At 44.3% G+C, this 19,505-nt stretch overlaps 1 protein-coding gene across 4 annotated transcripts in view; it reads left to right on the forward strand.

Annotated features, from left to right (window-relative positions):
* The window catches only part of PRKAG2 (protein kinase AMP-activated non-catalytic subunit gamma 2), a 383,197-nt gene that overhangs the window by 88,398 nt on the left and 275,294 nt on the right, over window positions 1-19,505 (forward strand). The window contains exon 1 of one of the 4 annotated variants that reach the window (XM_074946316.1): window positions 1,971-2,219. The exons of the other annotated variants lie outside the window; for them this stretch is intronic. Coding sequence (XP_074802417.1) covers window positions 2,211-2,219 — 9 coding nt within the window. The 5' untranslated portion in view covers window positions 1,971-2,210. Of the gene's footprint in view, window positions 1-1,970; window positions 2,220-19,505 lie in introns of those variants that run through there. 4 annotated transcript variants of the gene reach the window in all.

Here is a 19,505-nt window from a genome sequence, read left to right on the forward strand (position 1 = left end):
ACCCTGCCTACCTGAGCACAGAGGGTTCCCCAAGAACACCTCAGGGAAGGGTGAGCTAGAACAGTGGTTCCCAACCTTTCCAGACTACTGTACCCCTTTCAGGAGTCTGATTTGTCTTGCATACCCCAAGTTTCACCTCACTTAGAAACTACCTGCTTACAACATCAGACATAAAAATACAAAAGTGTGACAGCACACTACTACTGAAAAATGGCTTACTTTCTCATTTTTACAATACAATTATAAAATAAATTAATTGGAATATTATACTTACATTTCAGTGTGTAACTTTATTGAGCAGTATAAACAAGTAATTGTGTGAAATTTTAGTTTGTCCTGATTTTGCTGGTGCTTCATATGTAGACTGTTGTAAAACTAGGCAAATATCTAGATGAATTTATGTACCCCTGAAAGACCTCTGCGTACCCCCAGGGGTATGCATATCCCTGGTTGAGAACCACTGAGCTAGAGTGAGGGGCATTGCATTCAGGATGTGTGTTGTTTTCTATATGATCTGTACATTCTCTGTATTTCTTGTGCTTAAGTAAAGAACAAGTAAAGAGACTTCTGTGCAAAGGGTCAGTGTGTTATGTCATACTCGTACCATGTGGCCCCTTGCAGAGGTAACCAGAAGGCTCACACCTGTGAGTAGAGTTCCTGGAGAGGGTGTGCTTAAGCTACTGGGGTATCTTGAGAGTTAGCACTGGTCCTGGGGCCTATAGCAAATAAGCTGTGGGGCTCCATTTTCATGAAGGGGTAACAGATTCAGAGTCGGTGTCCAGGAAATGTGCCAGAGGCGAAGGGAGGAAACAGTGCAGCAGCCTGGTGAGACCCAGAGAAGTCAGTATCTGGATCCCCTTATGCTAGTGTGATGAGCCACCGGCAGGAGGAGCCCAACCAGCTCTGTGGCAGTCCAGTCCCCAAATTTGAGTTTTGTTTGTCTTTTAATCCTAAAGGTCAGAAAACTTAATTTCCTTCCCTTGATGTTGGAGTTTCTTGGTGTGCCTCTTTTGCTAGTATAAGGGTCCATTCTGGGATTGTAGGTGACACTGAGCAAAGCTGAATATTTAAAGTATCCTAAAGAATTTTTTTTCAATGGACTTCTTATTCAGAAACTCCTATTTTTTTCCGGCTCCCACTTTCAGAGTTTGCTGCATTATTTTGCCAGCGTGTGTGTGTGTATATGTATATATATATATTTTGTTTTAGTTACATTCTCTGCATATTCAACCTGACACATCTGTTTATCTTTATTTATATAGTACTCTTCATCCAGGGATTTCAAAGCAACTTGCAAAAATTGAGTAAACGTCACTATCCTCATGTTACAGTTGAGGAAACAAAGGCACAGAGAGGTTATATGATTTTCCTATCACCATAGAGTGGACCAGTGACAGAGTTGGCAATTGAACTCGTATCCCATGACTGCCAGTCTTGTACTTTATCCACTAGACTACTCTGCCTCCCCTGAAACATTAGAACGTAGTGCAACCTAAATTATTTGAATCTTCCTATCAGAAGGGTAACCATGTTAGTCTATATGCACAAAAACAACGTGTCCGGTGGCACCATAAAGTGCCACTGGACTCCTTGAATCTTCCTGTTACCAAAATCAGGATCCTGGTCTCCAGCGTGTTGTTTTAATTACATATTAAAAATTTCCTGAACCCCCAAACTTATTAAGTATCCCCATGACATTTGGATATCTAGGCTGTTCAGTACTTCCTTACCCATTTGTGTAATTCACTCATCCTTAACCCTTTTAGAGTTAATAAGACAGGTTGCTGCATTCTTGTAATTGAATCTTCTAATGCATCTGAAGCATTTTTGGCATCCACCCGGCAGCAGTAGATAAAACTGTTGCCTGTATTATCCTGGGTTCCCTAGTATTTCTGCCATCCTCTTGTTGTGCTGTGATGGGAATCAAGAACACACCCAGCCCTGGTCCCCATCTGTTGCAGCATCAGAATCAGTAGCAGAGCCTGAACTGTTTTAATTCAGTTGCCTTTTCAGAGAGGTTTTTAATGCAGTTCTTCTATGGACATTTTAAGCCATGCTGCAGGATTTTTCAGAGCTCTAAGTCAGAATTTGTGTGAATCATCTGTGTTTTGTAAGAGACTTGTTATAAAGGGAATCGGGATTGTATTCATTTTGAAGGAAGCATGAATGCATTGCAAGACTCTGCTGGGAGCAGACATACATAAGGCAATATGAGAAAGGTATGGTCCTCGCGTATTTTGTTTTTGTCATGTTTTGTCTCTTTTGCATGCACGACTGGCAGAGTTGATGCTCTCTTTTTAGAGCATTTAATTGCAGTAGATATTTCAAGGCTGAACAAAATGTTTTTATCTAGTACAAACAATTGTGTGGGGTTTTTTCCCTTGCATAACTTTTCTTAGTGATTCGAAAAGAGATTAGCTTTGTGGGGTGTGTGTATTTAATTTCTTCTTAAAACCATCTGGTCTCTGCATCCTACAGTGTGTGTCTTCTCAAACAGCTTGTATAGGGGAAGCGGCAACTGCTACCCAATTAGTGGCTGTTGCTAGTTAACAACAACCAAAAATCCTGATTTGCTGGAAAGTTCCTTCGTTTTAAATCTTATTTTGTTGATACTCATTTTTTTCCAATTTGGGATTTGCTAAAATTTGGCTTAATAATGATTCACACTGCAGGCAACTCTGATTTCTGCTGCATATGTTTCCCTTCTGTTTTTCTTTTATGTAACCAGACTTAATGCTGAGCACCCAACAATTGGCCTCTTAGGTATTGATTTGCCTCCTAAAGCTCAGGCCTGTCATCTCCCAGGATCAGCCTAAAATGTAACAATTGAAAGAGGTCTAATACCTGAGTGTTACTAGAGTGCCGGTGTACAATTATTTGAGTAAAGGAGGCAAGATATTTTAGCAATATCTGTATGTTTTGCTTATGGATTACTGTCTTGGCTTCCGATTCAGGCCATGCTTTCAGGTACATGGCAGATCATGAGAACATAGGATATCTGAGCTTGGAGAATTGATTTCAGTTTCAGACAGCTGCAGTCCCAGATGGGGTGAAAAGCCAAGAATGGCTGCAAAGTGGAGATTGGACAGACTAAGAGCACCTAGGGGAGATCAGAAAGATTTTAAGTGACTGAAATATGGTTGTTGAGGACCAGGAGCATCTGTGGGAAGAGGAAATGACTGGAAAGGGGATGAAATGGACCCTATCAACATGGGACCAAACACTTGTTTTTCAAGGTGCTGACTTGATCAACAGGGAGGCAGGAAATCCAGAATGCGAGGAGTCTGTCATGCTTATTTTTGTCTTGGTTTTATTGTTGATTTAGTTCTTCTGTAGATTTTTAGTGGCAGGGAGCAGTGCCTCTCCACTTGCAGGTATCTGAACAGGTGGGTCACAGTACAGAGGGACTGACAAACACCACTACTAGCTCACTGTCAGACGGAGACCTACGGCCACTGGCTCTGATCTAAAGAATTAATAATAGGATCCCATAGACCAAAGTTCTTCTTCGAGTGCTTGCTCATGTCCATTCCAGTGTAGGGGTGTGTGCTCGCCACATGCACCGGTGCTGGAAGTTTTTCCCTCTGTGGTATCTGTAGGGGACCGGCTCTGGCGCTCTCTGGAGTGGTGCACATATGCTGCAGTATAAGGAGCCCCGCTGGCTCCCCCCTCCCTCAGTTCCTTCTTACCTCCAGAGATGGTGCTGGAACGTCTCCTTGCCTCGGCAAGCTTACTTCTCTCAACTGTGTCTAGTTGCGAACTTTTTATGTATAGTTGTTAAAAACGTTGGTAGTTTTATAGTTCCCTTAGTGTTAGAGTTAGTAATAGTTTGTCAGTCCCAAACAGGACTTAGCCTAGGGACAAGGAATGCCTCGGTCCCCGGGCTTCAAACCTTGTGACTGTTGTAACGAACCAATGCCCAATAATCTCCATAGAAGCTGTCTGAAGTGTTTAGGGCAGGGGATTCAAACTCAGTTTACCTTAGGGCCAGTGCCAGTCCTCAAATCCTCCTAGCAGGCCAATGATGTCCCTGAAGATGGTGTTCAGAAAAGAAAATGTTTATATTGTATTTTTTATTTTGAATTTCTTAGAAATAATAAAACTGTCATACAACTTAGTACAATTCTTCGCCTGCCAGAGAGTTTTTAGTGTTTGCCAGAGACCTGGCAATGCTTCAGGTCTGTCAGTTTGTTGATGTTTGGCCTCAGTGACTGAGCAGTTGAAACCTTCAGGCTTGCAGCAAGGTGGGCATCAGAGAGCTGTGTTCAGTATTTTGACTTGTTTATATTCGTTGTGGAAAAAAGTGATGCTGCCTCCATGGCTGACTCCGCCCGGCAACTAGTGATGATATCTCTGTTCCTTTCCCCCAGCCAATGGGGCGGTGCCTGCAGCAGACAGAGCCGGCAGCGTGGCTGCATGCATCTCTCAGCCGCACACTGCAGTGGAGAGGTTCTTGGGCCGCAGATGGCCTGTGGGCCGGGACTTTGAGACCCCTGGTTTAGGGGAAATCCACGTTAGCAACAAGTGTTGCATTTGCAAGAGCTTCGGACCACGGACCAAAAAGGAGCGGGACATTCGTCTCTGAGAGCTCCTTATGGCATTGGCCCTTGCACCAGCCTTGGAGCAGATGAGATCGGACTCTACTCCTAGCACTGCGGCCTCGGTGTGGAGCAGGCCATCGGCACCGACTTCAGACCAGTGCCGATCCCCATCCCCGTACTGGCTAGAAAGCAAAGAAAGGCCGGGAGGGGACGTTCTCCTACGTCCTGTAAAGGGAAGGAGAGAGCTGGAGGAGAGCAAAGACCCGCATGGGTACAGCTCTTCCCCTCTGGATGGTGGCCAGGCTCCGACTCTCGCTGAACGGTTGAGCCCACTCCAAGACTGCCCACTACCCCAGGAGTGGCAGAGGCACTCAGCATCTGGCGGTGCCATCCAGGCCGGAGGCCTTTCAGGCTGCAAAGGACATACTGTCCCTTCCAGTGCCGCCCATGCTGACCGCTGATGTGGGTCGGCTTGCCTGTCAGAGTTCCCAGCTTTGGTACCTGGACTCTAGGCAGCATTCCTCGGGCTCTAGGCATTGATTGCCTCCGGTCTGGCCCTGCACCAGTCCCCAGAGCCCTGGTGCCGGGAGCGACCGAGCTGTTTTCCCAGCTCACGGCACCATTCTGGAGAGTTGGGATGTTGCTCCCTGGAGACCTGTTGCCGGATCACCAGTGCATTGATGGTCTCCTACATGTTGGTCTTCTCACTCCTGTTCCCACTCCCAGGCTACAGAGCAGCACCGCTCTTTAAGCTTGAGGTGTCGATCGTTGGGGTACCGTCTCTGACCAGCCGAATGCTGCTGGTAGTCACCGGGATCCCGACACCGAGAGCCATTGCCCTCATAGGGTTCTTAATGGAGAGCTGACAGGATCGGGCTAGACAGGCTGCCTTGGTACCATCCTGGCCCCCAGACAAGTCTCCCCCTCCTCAGGCTTGGACAGCGAGGAGAAGACCCTGCCCGCAGGCCAGGGCCACCCATCAGGGGCATCTGGATTCCCCGCTGGGCCACCAGTGGTAGCATGGCCCCAGGGGCAGTGGCTGGTCCCCTGGAAACTATGGAACCCCTGGGGACTTCCCCACGCATCAAAGGGGTATAGGTCAGCCTTGGGGGGCATCTGACAGATGATCGGTGACAGTCTCCTGCCCGCCCCCTGACTTAGGCGTGGAGTCACAGCAGGCTCCCCAGGACCAGCCAGGAGAAGCAGTGGAGTTGGCAGATCCGCCTGTAGCTGCCCCCTCATCATCTTCACCCAATGAGGCAATAGCGGGGCCCTCTCACTCGGTTCCTCAGGATGATGCCAGGGCCCACAAGGAGCTCTTGAGAGAGGGTCACTTCAAACCTGGGGCTGGAAGCTGAGTGCAGCAGCCCCCTCCAAGGTAGCATTGCCAGTGCATGAGGAAGTGGTGAAAATTACTAAGGCCCTGTGGCAGACACCCTCCTCCCTGCCCGCCCCTCCAACCAGGCAGAAACAAAATACTATGCCCCCGCTACCCACCCTGCCCCAAGCACACTGGTTGTGTCGGCAGTCAGTGAGAACAATATACAGGGCCAATCAGGATCAACACCTAAGAATCAGGAGGCAAAGAGACTAGATCTCTTTGGTAGAAAAATTTATTCTATGGCCAGCCTTCAGGTGAGAGTGGCTAACCATCAGGCCTTATTTGGCCATTATGATTTTAATATTTGGCAGTCCATGGCCAAATTCATGGATGTGCTGCCAGAGGAACCCAGGAAGGAATTGCTGGCTATCCTCGGTGAGGGCAGACCTGTGGCCAGGGCAGCCCTCCAAGTGGCCTCAGATGCAGCAGACTTTGTGGCCCAGACCATGGCTTTAGTCATTTTGATGAGGCAGGATTCCTTGTTACAGTTGTTGGGCCTGTCGATGGAGGTTCAACAATCTATCCAGGACCTCCCATTCGAAGGCCTGGCACTGTTTTCTGAGCAAATGGACAGTAAATTACCTGGCCTGAAAGACTCTAGGGCTACCTTGCGCTCCCTGGGCCTTTACATGCTGGGGCTGGCGAGGAAGCGGTTTAAACTGCAACCGCCCCCACAGTTGGAGCTCTTCTGCAAAAAGGGCCAGGACTATAAGCGGCGGCAAGGCCATCAGCCAGCACCCTCTGCTAACTCAAGCTCCACCCGTAACCAACCGGGTGGTAAGCAGGTATTTTGAGGGTGCACTCGAGGGCGACCTTCCAGCCTGTGTCCTGGATCCTGCTCCCCTGTTTTCCAACCGTCTGTCCCCCTTTCTCCCTGCTTTGGCCTCTATAACATTGGATTGGTAGGCCCTCAGCACAGTAGCAGTGGGATATACCCTCCAGTTTATTTCTCTCCCCCACTCCCTGTCCCTCTTCAGGGAGCATCTGCTTGCTCAGGAGGTGCAGGGCCTTCTGCGGGTGGGAGCTGTGAAGGAAGTCCTGCTGCCTTTGAGTGGGAAAGGGTTTTACTCCCGCTGTTTCAAAACCATGCCTGTTAGATAGATTCCAGTACAGAGATTAATAGCTCCAGTGATGATGAATAACTTGTTATCTTGCTCTATTTGACTGATTTTTCTTATAGGTACAAGTTTTTATAAATGGATTAATATTTTAGTCACCTGTTTGTGTTGGCTCTGGGGCTGTCACTGTCTTTAAGACCTCTTGAAGAAAAGAACAGATCCCAGTGCACAGTAAGAATCTGAGTCGGCTCTAAGCAATTGCCATGGGACCGTGTTAGGAGGCACAGTGTTGTCAGAGATACTCTTCTTTGAATGTTTTTCCTAAATCTGAGACCATGACCACTGGTGTTAAAGGATCTGACAAAAGAGTACAGGGTGTTCTGGCCAAATTCCAACTGGGATAACAACTAAGCTTCTTAAATTTTAAATTCCACTATTGTTTCAAACAGATGCATTATTCTTCAAGTCTCCATAAAAAAGATCTGTGATAAGCAGCATTACTGGTGCAGAATGGCTGCTGCATTTCCATGGGGCAAAGCTGTGTAATGATTCCATCATTATTATTATTAATTATATTGTATTACACCAGCACCTAGAGGTCCCAGCAGATATCAGGGCCCCATTGTGTTGAATCATAGAATATCAGGAGGTCATCTAGTCCAACCCCCTGCTCAAAGCAGGACCAATCCTCAGTTTTTACCCCAGATCCCTAAATGGCCCCCTCAAGGATTGAACTCACAACCCTGTGTTAGCTGTTGTACAAACATATAGTCCATTTTGTCAAGAGCTTACATTCTAAATGAAGAAGACAGACCAGGATGAGAGAAAGGAAGTAATATTATCCCTATTTTACAGACGGTAAAGAGACAGTGATTAAATGACCTGTCAGATAGGAAGTCTGTGGCAGAACTAGGAACTGAACCCAGATCTCTTGAGTGCCAGTCCACTATTTTAATCTCAAAACTATCATGTTTATAAACAAAGTTTATACAATGGTTTGGGCTTCTGAAGGATGAAAGGTGCTAATGTTGTTTATTTTTACCTATTCCCCTCCTCACAACTGAGTTTGGTCACATCCGTTCTCACCTGCTGTTGGATCAAAGCCTGGGAGGTTAGAATTTGTGGCCTGTGGTTTTGTCTCACAAAGGTACAGGCTAGCTTGAAGGGTTTGATGTCTTGTCAGTAGATTTTAAGGCAGATGTAGGCCAACTACTGTAACTTTTACTATGCCCTGCAGATGCTTGGATTAGAGCTTCTCTTTACTGATTTGTTGAGGTTGTTTTTTCAGCTCCAAGAAACAGTACCATTACATACAAAGGAGGGTAGAGAAGTGAGAGAGAGAGTGTGTGAGAAGACATCCTCACTAGGTCCTAGAATGGAATTTACAGTGCTTGATGTCTCTTTGGCCCAGATACTAGAAGAACAAGATCACTCTATATGAGACATGACAAGAGACCACTGTATTCAATATATTATATGTCTGATGCTGTAAGTGTACTCAGAGCTATGCCAAACAGGTAACAAGTTCCATGCCCCAAAGAGTGTGTTCTGTGGGAAAAGGAGGATACGGAACAATGCAGCACAAAGGCATGGTGGTAAATGATCATTCTACAGGGGGACCTTCCCATGAGGCTCCATTAGGAATCTTACTCCGATCTTCTTTCCACAGCATGTGTGGCCTTGATTTCCCTCTCTTGAGGGGAGTAACTGGCAACATCTAGTATTTCCTTATTCCTTTTTTTTTTAAGTGACTTCCAAGCATCATCTTCCCTATTAAATCAAGGGACCAGTTGATCAGAGGGGTCTAATCTCCTACCTAGAAACTTTAATATTCTTTTTTACAGCAGGAAAATTCTCTTCACGCACACGACAAATTCCAATAGCAATTTCTCAGTTAAAGCTCCTGTGGACATCAGTGGGAAGCGTTGTCCTTGAGGAAATACTTCTCTAGAAGATTTGCTCCATACTGAATGAGGAAATCACAGTATAAAGTGCAGCCTTTTTTCTTTAAATAGAAGCTAACGCACTGATACACTTTTGAAGCACTCCTGATGTGAGCCTGTCTATCGAACCGATCTTCTTTTTATTGGCACCCACCACTATAGTATCCCAAGTGTTTCCACTATGTTCGGACACAGTTCTCTTTGGTCAGGTTTAATGATCTCTTGCTGCCTATAGTTTTGTTGTTTAACTATTTCCTGAAGCGCTACTTTTTTTTGAAAATATCTGTCTAATCTACATCTTCTAAGACCCCATCACAAAATTACTGTCAGCAATTACTGATCGCACTGAGCACGCCTAGAAGGGCAAGATCCCCACCATCTCTCCCTGCTTATAGATATGTGTTGTTTGTTTTTCCTTTTAAATTCTTCATCATCCTTGTAACTTCTCCTCCCTTTCTTGAAGTTCTCAATTTCTTTCTTTCCTCTTCCTCCACCCAGCCTTCCTATTTTGGATTGGGTATTGAGGGAGATGTTCTGTTGGAGGGGTCTTATCACAAAGTGGGGCTGCATTGAACAGGGTTGGGTTTGGGCTTAGTTTGATATCTTTTTTTGCTAAGGTGTTTTATAGTTCAGAATGCTTCGTGTCTAAGTATTCCTGTCTATCCAATAATGTGAAGGCCCCAGCATACCTTTGGTCATGGTTCCAATAGATTACTCCTGGGGGATTCTGTGCCAAAAAAATTAAAAATTCTGCACACTATTTTTAAATTCTTCAAAATTTTGCAAAGTTAATTTGTTATAACGCTATATAATACTGCCAGTTTCAATTATTTTGGTAATTTATTTCAAAATACTTTGTCAGCAAATGTGTGTAACAATACAGACACATACAAAAATTTCCCCCAGGAGTAGAGAGTTAAAGAAACCCCCACAACAGCCCAGTTCCTGTTTCTCTGTTCGCTCTCCCACTCAGAGCCCAACCGAGGGGCCAGACACTCACTCGCACAGCCATGGCTCCTCCCAGCCCAGATACTCTCCCCCCCGCCCGCTCCTTCCAGAGCCCAGGGATCCAGAGGGAGAAATAGCCTGATGCTTGGTCTCAAGCTTGCACAGAGTTTCCTGCACACCGCTGCCTCCTTCCTGTTCCCTCCCCCAGCCTTGTCTTCTATTTGAGAGCTGGGCTGGGTTGGGTCCAGTGGCCACTAGTGGTGGCCAATATTTCTGCAGCCCATTTCTGTGGGGAGGAAAAAGGAAATTCTGTAGGCACAACATTAATTTCTGTAAAATTCTGCATTGCACAGTGGTGCAGAATTCCCCCTAGGAGTAATAGATAATAATACTGATTGCTTATCCATCCAGAACCGAGCTATCTAGCACGCAGTAAGGACTCTGAAGATCAGAAATGAGACTTTACATTGAAGCTGGAAACCGATAAATAGTAGATGATGTGTTGGTACTTCCCTCTGCTGGTCAGTAAGCAGGCTGCTGCTTATACAAGTTGCAGTTTGTGAGGGGTGGCCAAGTTGCGGCCCTAGTAGAGAGAGTGGAGGAGTCTGATCTGGAGTGGTGAGGAGGGAATATCCACAGTTTTTGTGTTCTTTCTCTCTTGTGTGCTCTCTCTCTCTCTTTTTAATTTATGCTTTAGCTGGGTTGTCCATCTGCCATAACAATAAATACTCTGTGAACAGTCATAGCACTGTACAATTCCTAGTGTGAAAGAACCAATAAACAGCCTGTCACATGCTTGGGGTTCTAACTCATATCCTGTCAGAAAGCCACAAGTGATGTTCTATTAACTGTTGAGCTTTAGGAATAGGGCAACATTCATAATATTTCCATACTGTCTCAAGGCCTCTGGACATTTTTTTTGCTGGTTAACTTAAAACATAAATAACATGGTAGTCTGTACAAAGCGGAACATGCTACACACAGCCCCACCTCTGAGCTCACGCTCCAGAATATGCCCATCCTGTCTTCTATTGCCTGGTTCCTTCCCAACCCATTCCATGGGAGTTCTTCAGTATGGCTGTTGCTGCTGGATTCTTTACAAGGTGATTAACCAGGTGACTCAGAAGATAAAGCTGGGGTTTTCCCCTAAAGACTGGAGGAATGGGTATAAAGAATACCATATCCCTGAGATATTAAAAAAATCCCACAAATCTCTTTATGGTTTTCTGTTGAAGCAATTCATATGTGGCCTGATCCCAAACAGTGAATTCAGTGTAAGTTGCTGGTGCTCAGCACCTGTCAGGATCAGTCTCAAAAAGAACATGATGTTAGTGATTTGGAAGAGATCCTTTTCCTCAGGGGTGTGCTGAGGCTGACAGGGTTTCCAGCATGAGGACCTATCCCACTCAAACTGTTTTGGTCAACCATTATCTGGGAAATATCTTGGCATTTCTGTTCTAATGTGGTTTGTATTTTCAGTAAGGTTCCACCAGTACTACAAAGTCAGGAGACTGGTGGGGCTCTGTTAGCAAAGGCTCTAGCCAAGTAAAGCAGTAGCCACCCATGCTGTGCATGGTACAGGAATGGGTGTGGCAGTGCATAGGTAGCTTCAGTTTCCATGGCCATTTAATCCTTTGCCTGTTTGCTTAGGATGCCCAGAAAGGTGCCTTTAAATGGCAGTTGTGGTGATCTTCTGTTGCAAATGCTTATCCTCTAGGAACTGTACTGAGGCCACCAAGTTAATTTCACAGAGGGCACTGAATAGTCACTATATGGTGTTAATGATTTTCAGGCACCAAGATTTGGGCTGGATTGGAGCCAGGAACACAGAACTGAAGGTCTCCATATCTCATTTCCACTGGCTCCAGCTATCCAGTTCCACGTGATGGTTTCTTTTATTATGAAAATACTTTAAAAAATTTGAGAAATTAAATCAGCCAAGCCTTGCAAAGTACAAACCTGGCTTCTGTGCATGTAACGAGCATTCTGCATCTGTCACTGCCCACTCGTTGAGTCATACTGAGACCTAGTAACCAAAATCCTAACGTCTCAGTATAATGTATCACTGTCTTCCAGAACACACACTTCTGTTAGATTCACTGGAACGGGTAGGGAATGAGTAACCGTACCCGTAAGGAACAGAATATCACAGCAAGACTCAGTGCTGTGTTCAGAATGGAAGCCCAACAAATGAGTAGAAATCTCTGTCCATTTCAACTCCCCCTGTGCCTTTATTTGTTAATTAAAATATACCCATGATTGTATCATTCTTGTTTTGGCATATTATGTAAAAAAATACCTTCTCCCTCTCCTTGCCCACAACCCAAAATTGATATTCTAAATGGCCTGTAAATGTAATAACTCCTTTGCTCCATTTTCAGATTACGCTATAATCTACAAACCATTAGATTAAAATGTGATGGGTCACTTCACTTTGCAGATGTTTCCTGGATATTCTTAGGCGTGGATTAAATGTGGACAGTCCTCTTGGTACCACTGGTCCCAGAAAATCAGGGAGCACTGGGTACAGGCAGCCATTAAATCATCTCTCCAAATTGCCAAAAATTCTAAAATCATCCACATTTTGTGTCCTTAATGAAAAGCAAAATAATAGCTTTGTGTCTGGAAGCAATGATTTCTGTGTTCAAGACTCCTAATAACACAGATTTAGAATCAAGTCTGAATTTTAACTTAAATAGTAGTCATTGGAGTGATGTCTTCTGAGGTCTGCAGGATTTCTAAAAAAGGTTAGTTCTGAAAGAGAAATCCCTCCATCAGGTCCGATCTGCAAAAATGTGCACCTTGTCCTCAAGAACTTGAGTCATTCATTTTGTCTTGGTAGGAATGTGGAATCCAAACCCTTCCTCAAATTGAGAATCTCAAGGCATTAAGACCCTAGTGATAGCATGTGTGCTGACTGCCTGTGTCCTGATCTCTTCTTTCTAATGGAGAGTCTAATCAGTAGACTGTGCAGTCAGAGGCTATTCCTAATAAATATGATGCTGATTGGGCAAAGCCGATGATTGGGAACAAGAGTATTTGCCTCCTGAAGTTAACAGAAACCCTGATCCTCCTAAACCTAGAGGGATACTCGGTGTTATCTGTGTCCAGAAAATATGTTAGATAAGAACATCACATAGGTAGATTCTTAGAGCTTTGTGAGGATGTGATCCTGCAGAATGCTGGATTTCAATGGCACCTTGCAAAATTGGGCACATTTTCTGCACTCTGAGGCTGCATCAAGTTGCCTTTTCTGCTTTTATTAAAGGAGAAATCCAGAAAAACAGTAGGTAATGTTCTCCGTACTGAAGCGCTAGCTAAGCATGGGTAAAGTTCATCAAGGAAAGTGTCTGTTCCTGGTTGGGTAATAATACCTAGCTCTTGTATAGCCGTATCTAGGGCCTGATTCACCACTGCCTTGCATCCTTTGCAGTCACCAGTGCAAAGGGGTGCAAAATACTTATCAACTCAGAATGGTGGTCTGTTCACCCACTTCATTCGGGTAGCAATTACTAGACAAGATGCAAGGCAGTGAAAAGTGAGAGCCATAATGTGTTAGTAGACATAGTGAGCAGAGAAGTGAAAATCTCAGATCACATCCTTCAAATATCTGATTATTTAAAAAAAAAAAAAAGTTTTAAGTGAATGCTCTTGGCAGAGCAGTAATGCACATCTAGAAAGGGTAGTAAGAGGCCAATATAGCTGCATCAGGAACTCTTTAAAGACCTGAAAATAAAAAAGGAATTCTACAAAAAGAGGAAACATGGACAAATTGCAGCACATGAGTACAAAAGAGTAGCTCAAAATCGAAGCATGTAGGGACAAAATCAAAAGGCTAGGGCACAGAATGAGTTACAATCTAACAAGGGACATAACACAATAAGAAGAGGTTCTATAAATGTACTTGGAGAAAGACAAAGGAAAGTGTGAATTACGCTACCTCGCAGGAAAGGAAAGTTAATAATTGATGACATCAAGAAGACTGAGATGTTTAATGCCTATATTGCTTCAGTCTTCACTAAAAAGGTTAATTTTGAACACAATTAATGTTAACAACAAGGGGGAGAAAGCACAAGCCAGAAGAAAGAACGAACAGATTAAACAATATTTAGATGTATTCAAGTCTGCAAGACCTGACAAAATGCTTCAGCTAGTCCCTTCTGTATTCTAGAGAGAAATCTCAGAAGCATTAGCCTTTATCTTTGAGAACTCATGGAGGCGGGTGAGGTTGCGGTGGACTGGAGAAGTGTGAGTACAGATCCTATATTTTAAAAGGGTAACAAAGAGGACCCAGAGAATTACAGACCAGTCAGCCTGACTTAGATACCTGGAAAGGTACTAGAACAAACTATTAAACGATCAATTTGTAAGCCTTGTGACAAAGTTTGGAGCCTGTATTGGTGGGTCCCACACTTCCGGGTGGATTCAGTAGCCTCAGAAACTCACTAAGGCCCCAATGTGACCTTACTTTCACAGTGTAGCGGCAAGAGTCACAGCCTATTGATTTACTTTCATCACAGGCCAGTATGGGAGATGGGAAGGGGAAATACCCCACAGTTGTTGATCCGTAGCTCTCAGTAGGCACAGTTCAGCCTCCTGACTGGATCGAGGCCTGCTTCCCCTCTCAAGGGGATCTCTGTAGAGCATGGTGGGGGGAACCCGGGTCCACCCTCTACTCCGGGTTCCAGTTCAGGGATCCTAATAGTAGCAGCTGTTGGCAGATTTCCCTTTACCACTGAAGTTGCTTTGATTCCCTGGGCCACTTCCCCGTGGTCCCCTTTTCCTAGTTTCACCCTTACCTCAGAATACAGCAATGCTTCTTCTCCTCCAGCTCCTTTCACCTGGGCTCTCCCTAGGGAACTGGAAGGGAGAGCTTTTAAGCAGTATGAGTGAGACCTTGATTGGTTCCAGCTGTCTCCATTAGCCTAATGGCCTTAACTGACCCTTTGCCAGTTAATTGGGGTCAGGTGCTGGCATTAGCCTAACGACCTTAACTGGTTAATTGGCTTCAGGTGTCTTGATTGGCCTGGAGTAGCCTTTGTTTGGCTGTCCAGGGAACAGGGACCTGCTCGTTCTGAGGCTGATATACTTGCCTTCTACTACCTTCTTATATCCTTCTGGTCTGAGTCTATCACAGCCTCCAGAGGATAATAACTAATAGTCCAACATGGATTGTCAAGAGCAAATCACTACACATAAACTTAAATTTTCTTCTTTGACAAGGTTACTGGCCTAGTGGATGGGGGGAAGCAGTAGCTGTGATTTATCTTAATTATCGTAAAGCTTTGACACAGTGCCACAGGTCATTGTCATAAGCAAACTAGGGAAATGTGGCCTAGATGAAATTACTATAATGTGGTTAGTTATAGTTATCAATGGTTCACTGTCACACTAGGAGGACATATCTAGTGGGATCCTTTGGGGGTCAGTCCTCGGTCCGATAGTGTTCGGTATTATTAATAATGGCTTGGATAATGGACTTGAGTATACTTTTACAATTTGTGGATGACACCAAGCTGGGAGAGGTTGCAAGCACTTTGGAGGATAGGATTAGAATTCAAAAGGACCTTGATAAACTGGAGAATTTGTGTGAAAGCAACAAGATGAAATTCAGTAAAGACAAGCGCAAAGTACTAAATGTAGGAAGCAAAAATCAAATGGACAGCTGCAAAGCATGGAGTAACTGGCTAGGCAGTAGACGGCCGAAAAGGATCTGTGGGTAACTGTGGACCTGAAATTGAATATGAGCCAACAATTTGATGCAGTTGTGAAAAAGGCTGATATCATTCTAGGGTGTATTAAGAGGAGTGTTCTATGTAAGACACAAGAGGCAATTGTTCTGCTTTACTCAGCACTGATGAGGCCTTAGATGGAATACTGTGTCCCGTTTTGGGTGCTCCACTTTAATACAGATTGAAGAAAATCTGGAGGAGAGCAACATAAATGATAAAATGTTGAGAAAACCTGACCTTATAAGGAAAGGTTAAAAAAATTGAGTATGTTTAGTTTGGAGAAAAGAACACTGAAAGGGGACTGATAATCTTCAGATATGGTAAGGGCTGTTATAAAGAGGATGGCAGTCAATTGTTCTCTTTGTTCATTGAGTGGATGTTTTCAGAGAACTATCCATGACCAATTTGTGGTTTGTGTCCTGCTTCTTGACAGTCTGCCCTGAGTTTGGCACTCACACTCATGAGCTATTGCAGACAGGTTGACAAAAGTATCTTGTCTTGTAATAGTTAGCATATGCGAATTGATAATGCATTACATAGACAGTGGTTCTTGTATCCAGTCACCCTAAGGTAGAAGGTACTCCAGGGACATTTTTCCCTTAAAATCCAGGCTTGATCAGTATCCTCAACACAGAGTGGACTGGTGCTGGCTCTCTTCACGTAACACTCTTGAGAGCATGGGCGGTGGGTGAACCCCAGGCTTGGGGAAGCTAGCCTCTATGCCCACTGGAGCCCAGCCCCCACTGTGGCCTCTGGCTCCTGCCCAGTCTCCCCCCGCCTCCGTGGCCACTGGCCCCTGCCCCAGGCTAGTGCCCCCCTGGACAGCCGGGCAGCACGGCCCCAGCCTCCCCGGGCCGCGCCGCTGGGCACACCCCCCACCCCGGCCAAGCAGCCAGCCCCAGTGCTGGGTGGGTGGGCAGGCGACGTAGCCAGAGTGCCTCCATCCCCCGCCAGGTGGTGCAGCTGGAGTGGCCTTGGCCCCAGTGCTGGGAGGACAGGTGGCATGGTGCAGCATGGCCCTGGGGGCACACTGCAGTCCCCAGCCTGCCTGCCCCAGGGAACAGCATGGGCGGGGGCAACGTCAGACTGTTCAAGAAGGCAATGCCTTCCTGTTCCAAGATACCCACTGCCCATGCTTGAGAGGATTTTCTGTCTAGGTGTTGTGCTCCAAACACTGCAGACTCAGGAGACTCTTGAGGGGGTTTTCTGTGTTGCACAGTTCGAGATGGCAATCAATCAGGCACAATATTCTGTTTCTGACCTTATAAAAATGATTTGTAACTCTGAAAGCAAGTCCTCGTGTGATGGCAACGTATTAGATGATAATGACTTTGTGCCAGATCGTATTGAGAGTTACTCTGAAAAGGAAGACTGTGTTTCTGTTGATTTTTCAAGTTCGTCTTCAGACAATGAGAAGCTTCTCTTCAGCACAGGTATAAGATTGGAAGAAATGTAGTTGGGGATAATTTCTTCACCGGTCCTCAGCTTGCTGAGGACCTGCTCAATGAAAATTTGACCTATGTTGGAACACTCCAATGAAACAAGCCAGATATACCCAGTGAGATGCACTCACATCTCAGCAGAGAAAAATTGTCATCAGTGTTTGGGTTTGCTTGGCCAGTCACCCTGATTTCTCTTATATTCCAAAGGAGAGCAAGTCAGTAATAATTTTATCGATCATGCATCATGACAAGGTTGTAAAATAAGATAAAAAGAAAGCCTACATAATTCTCTACTAGTGATATTAAAAGTGGTGTTGATAACATGGACCATCTAACAAGAATGTGCTCCTAGAAGGTGCAAAATAAATAGGCAGCCAGTGGTTTGTTTCTTCAACATGCTTGATGTTGCTGGAATGGCAAATTTTCTCATTTTCCCGCTTGGCACAACACTCGCCCTAGACAGAGAGGGCACTTGTTCCTTTTCAATCTAGGAGAGTGACTCGTAGATGCACATATAAAGAGAAGAATCCTTGCTTACCTGTCATCTCACCATGCCCATCAAAACAGCAGTCTTGTCCCTTGACTACCATCAAAAAATAGATCCCTTCAGAGCATGTAGGAAACTCGGCAGTGGACACCGCTACATTTGCCCAAGGTCAGCTGCCCAGAAGAGCCGCAAGCAGTGTGGAGAAAGCAGTGAATTTGTATGCGCTAACCATTTTATTCACTCCACGTTGATGCTGATGTGTGAAAATCGCTCACACTAAATTAAAATACTGCTAGTTCTTTCAATTTGCTAGTGAATTAATTTTTTTCACCTAAAACATTAAAGAATTGGTCTTAGGATCGGAATGCATTTTGGGAACAAAAGTCACTCTCAAAACAGTTAATGTAACTTTTTTCATGACACTGGATTTTAAATAATTTTTTTTTTGTCCTAAAACATTTTAAAATTGTTCTTGGTATCTGAGTGCATTTGGGATACAAACTTTCCCCATGACACAACTAATGTCACTTTTTTCTCGTTATTGGATAAAGGTTAAATCTGCAATCTTCATCAGTCCCTGCTGTTGGAGGAAGGCTTTTGCATACTGTGCTCACTCAGTAACTGATGTTTCTTTTTTATTAAATAATATATACCTCCTCATTCATCCCATATTTCCCTCCCTGGTGAGACACTGCTATGTTGTTGAACATCCCAGTGTAATGGATCCATGGACTTTACTGCAAAGAAAAATAGGAAAATTTATCTGAACTTACCAGAAAATTTTCTTGCTTCTAGTGGGAAAGTCCTTATATCCAACCCATCTGGCATAAGGATTATAGTTCTGAGGGAGTGTTAAACTGTCACACTCCTCCATGTTTTTCATGGGCATGATTTTATATACAACTTCTCTGGTAGTTGGGGTGAAATTTGAAGTTGCTTTGTTGTAGGAAGTGTTTTTAGGAAATTCTTTTTCTATTAACACGTGAATTGATGTTTAAAGGCATGAGCTCCAAAAAGCAGCTTTGGAAGTATCTGTAGCTGGCAAAGGCTGGCAACTCCCAGCCTGCCATGATTGACAGGTCTCATTTCTGCCCCCAGGAAGCTGCAAGCAGGAGTAAGACCCATTGTAGTGGATCTGCAGACTTACCTGAAATTTTCCTTTTTGTCTAGTGGGAAAGTTCAGATAAATTTTCCTATTTTCTACCTCCAGAGTGCCTTTTGCCATAATACGAAATTCACCATAAAATTAAATTATGTTAACAGTGACTACAACAATGTTAAGGCAGAATAACTTTTCATGTTAATGGAATGTGTGATGGTCAAGTATGCAGATCTAATTTTGATATAATTTATATAAAAAAGCATATAAATGATAGCATAGAGTGTACAGAGCATATCAAACTGGGTGGGTTTGCAAGTGCTTTGGAGGATAGGGTTAAAATTCAAAATGATCTGGACAAACTGAAGAAATGGTCTGAAATAAATAGAAGGAAATTCAATAAAGACAAATGCGAAGTACTCCACTTAGGAAGGAACAATCAATTGTACACATACAAAATGGGAAATGACTGCCTAGGAAGTACTGTGGAAAGGGATCTGGAGGTTATAGTGGATCACAAGCTAAATGTGAGTCAACAGTGCAACACTGTTGCAAAAGAAGCAAACATCATTCTGGGATGTATTAGCAGGAGTGTTGTAAGGAAGACAAGTAGTAATTCTTCCACTCTACTCTGCCCTGTTAAAGCCTCAGCTGGAGTATTGTGTCCAGTTCTGGGTGCCACATTTCAGGAAAGATGTTGACAAACTGGAGAAAATCCAGAGGAGAGCAACTAAAATGATTAAAGGTCTAGAAAACATGACGTATGAGGAAAGATTGAAAAAAAATTGGGTTTCTTTAGTCTGGAGAAGACTGAGAGGGCACATGAAAACAGTTTTCAAATACACAAAAGGTTGTTACAAGGAGGAGGCTGAAA

Source organism: Natator depressus, chromosome 2 (assembly GCF_965152275.1).
Source record: "Natator depressus isolate rNatDep1 chromosome 2, rNatDep2.hap1, whole genome shotgun sequence".
NCBI lineage: Eukaryota > Metazoa > Chordata > Testudines > Cheloniidae > Natator > Natator depressus.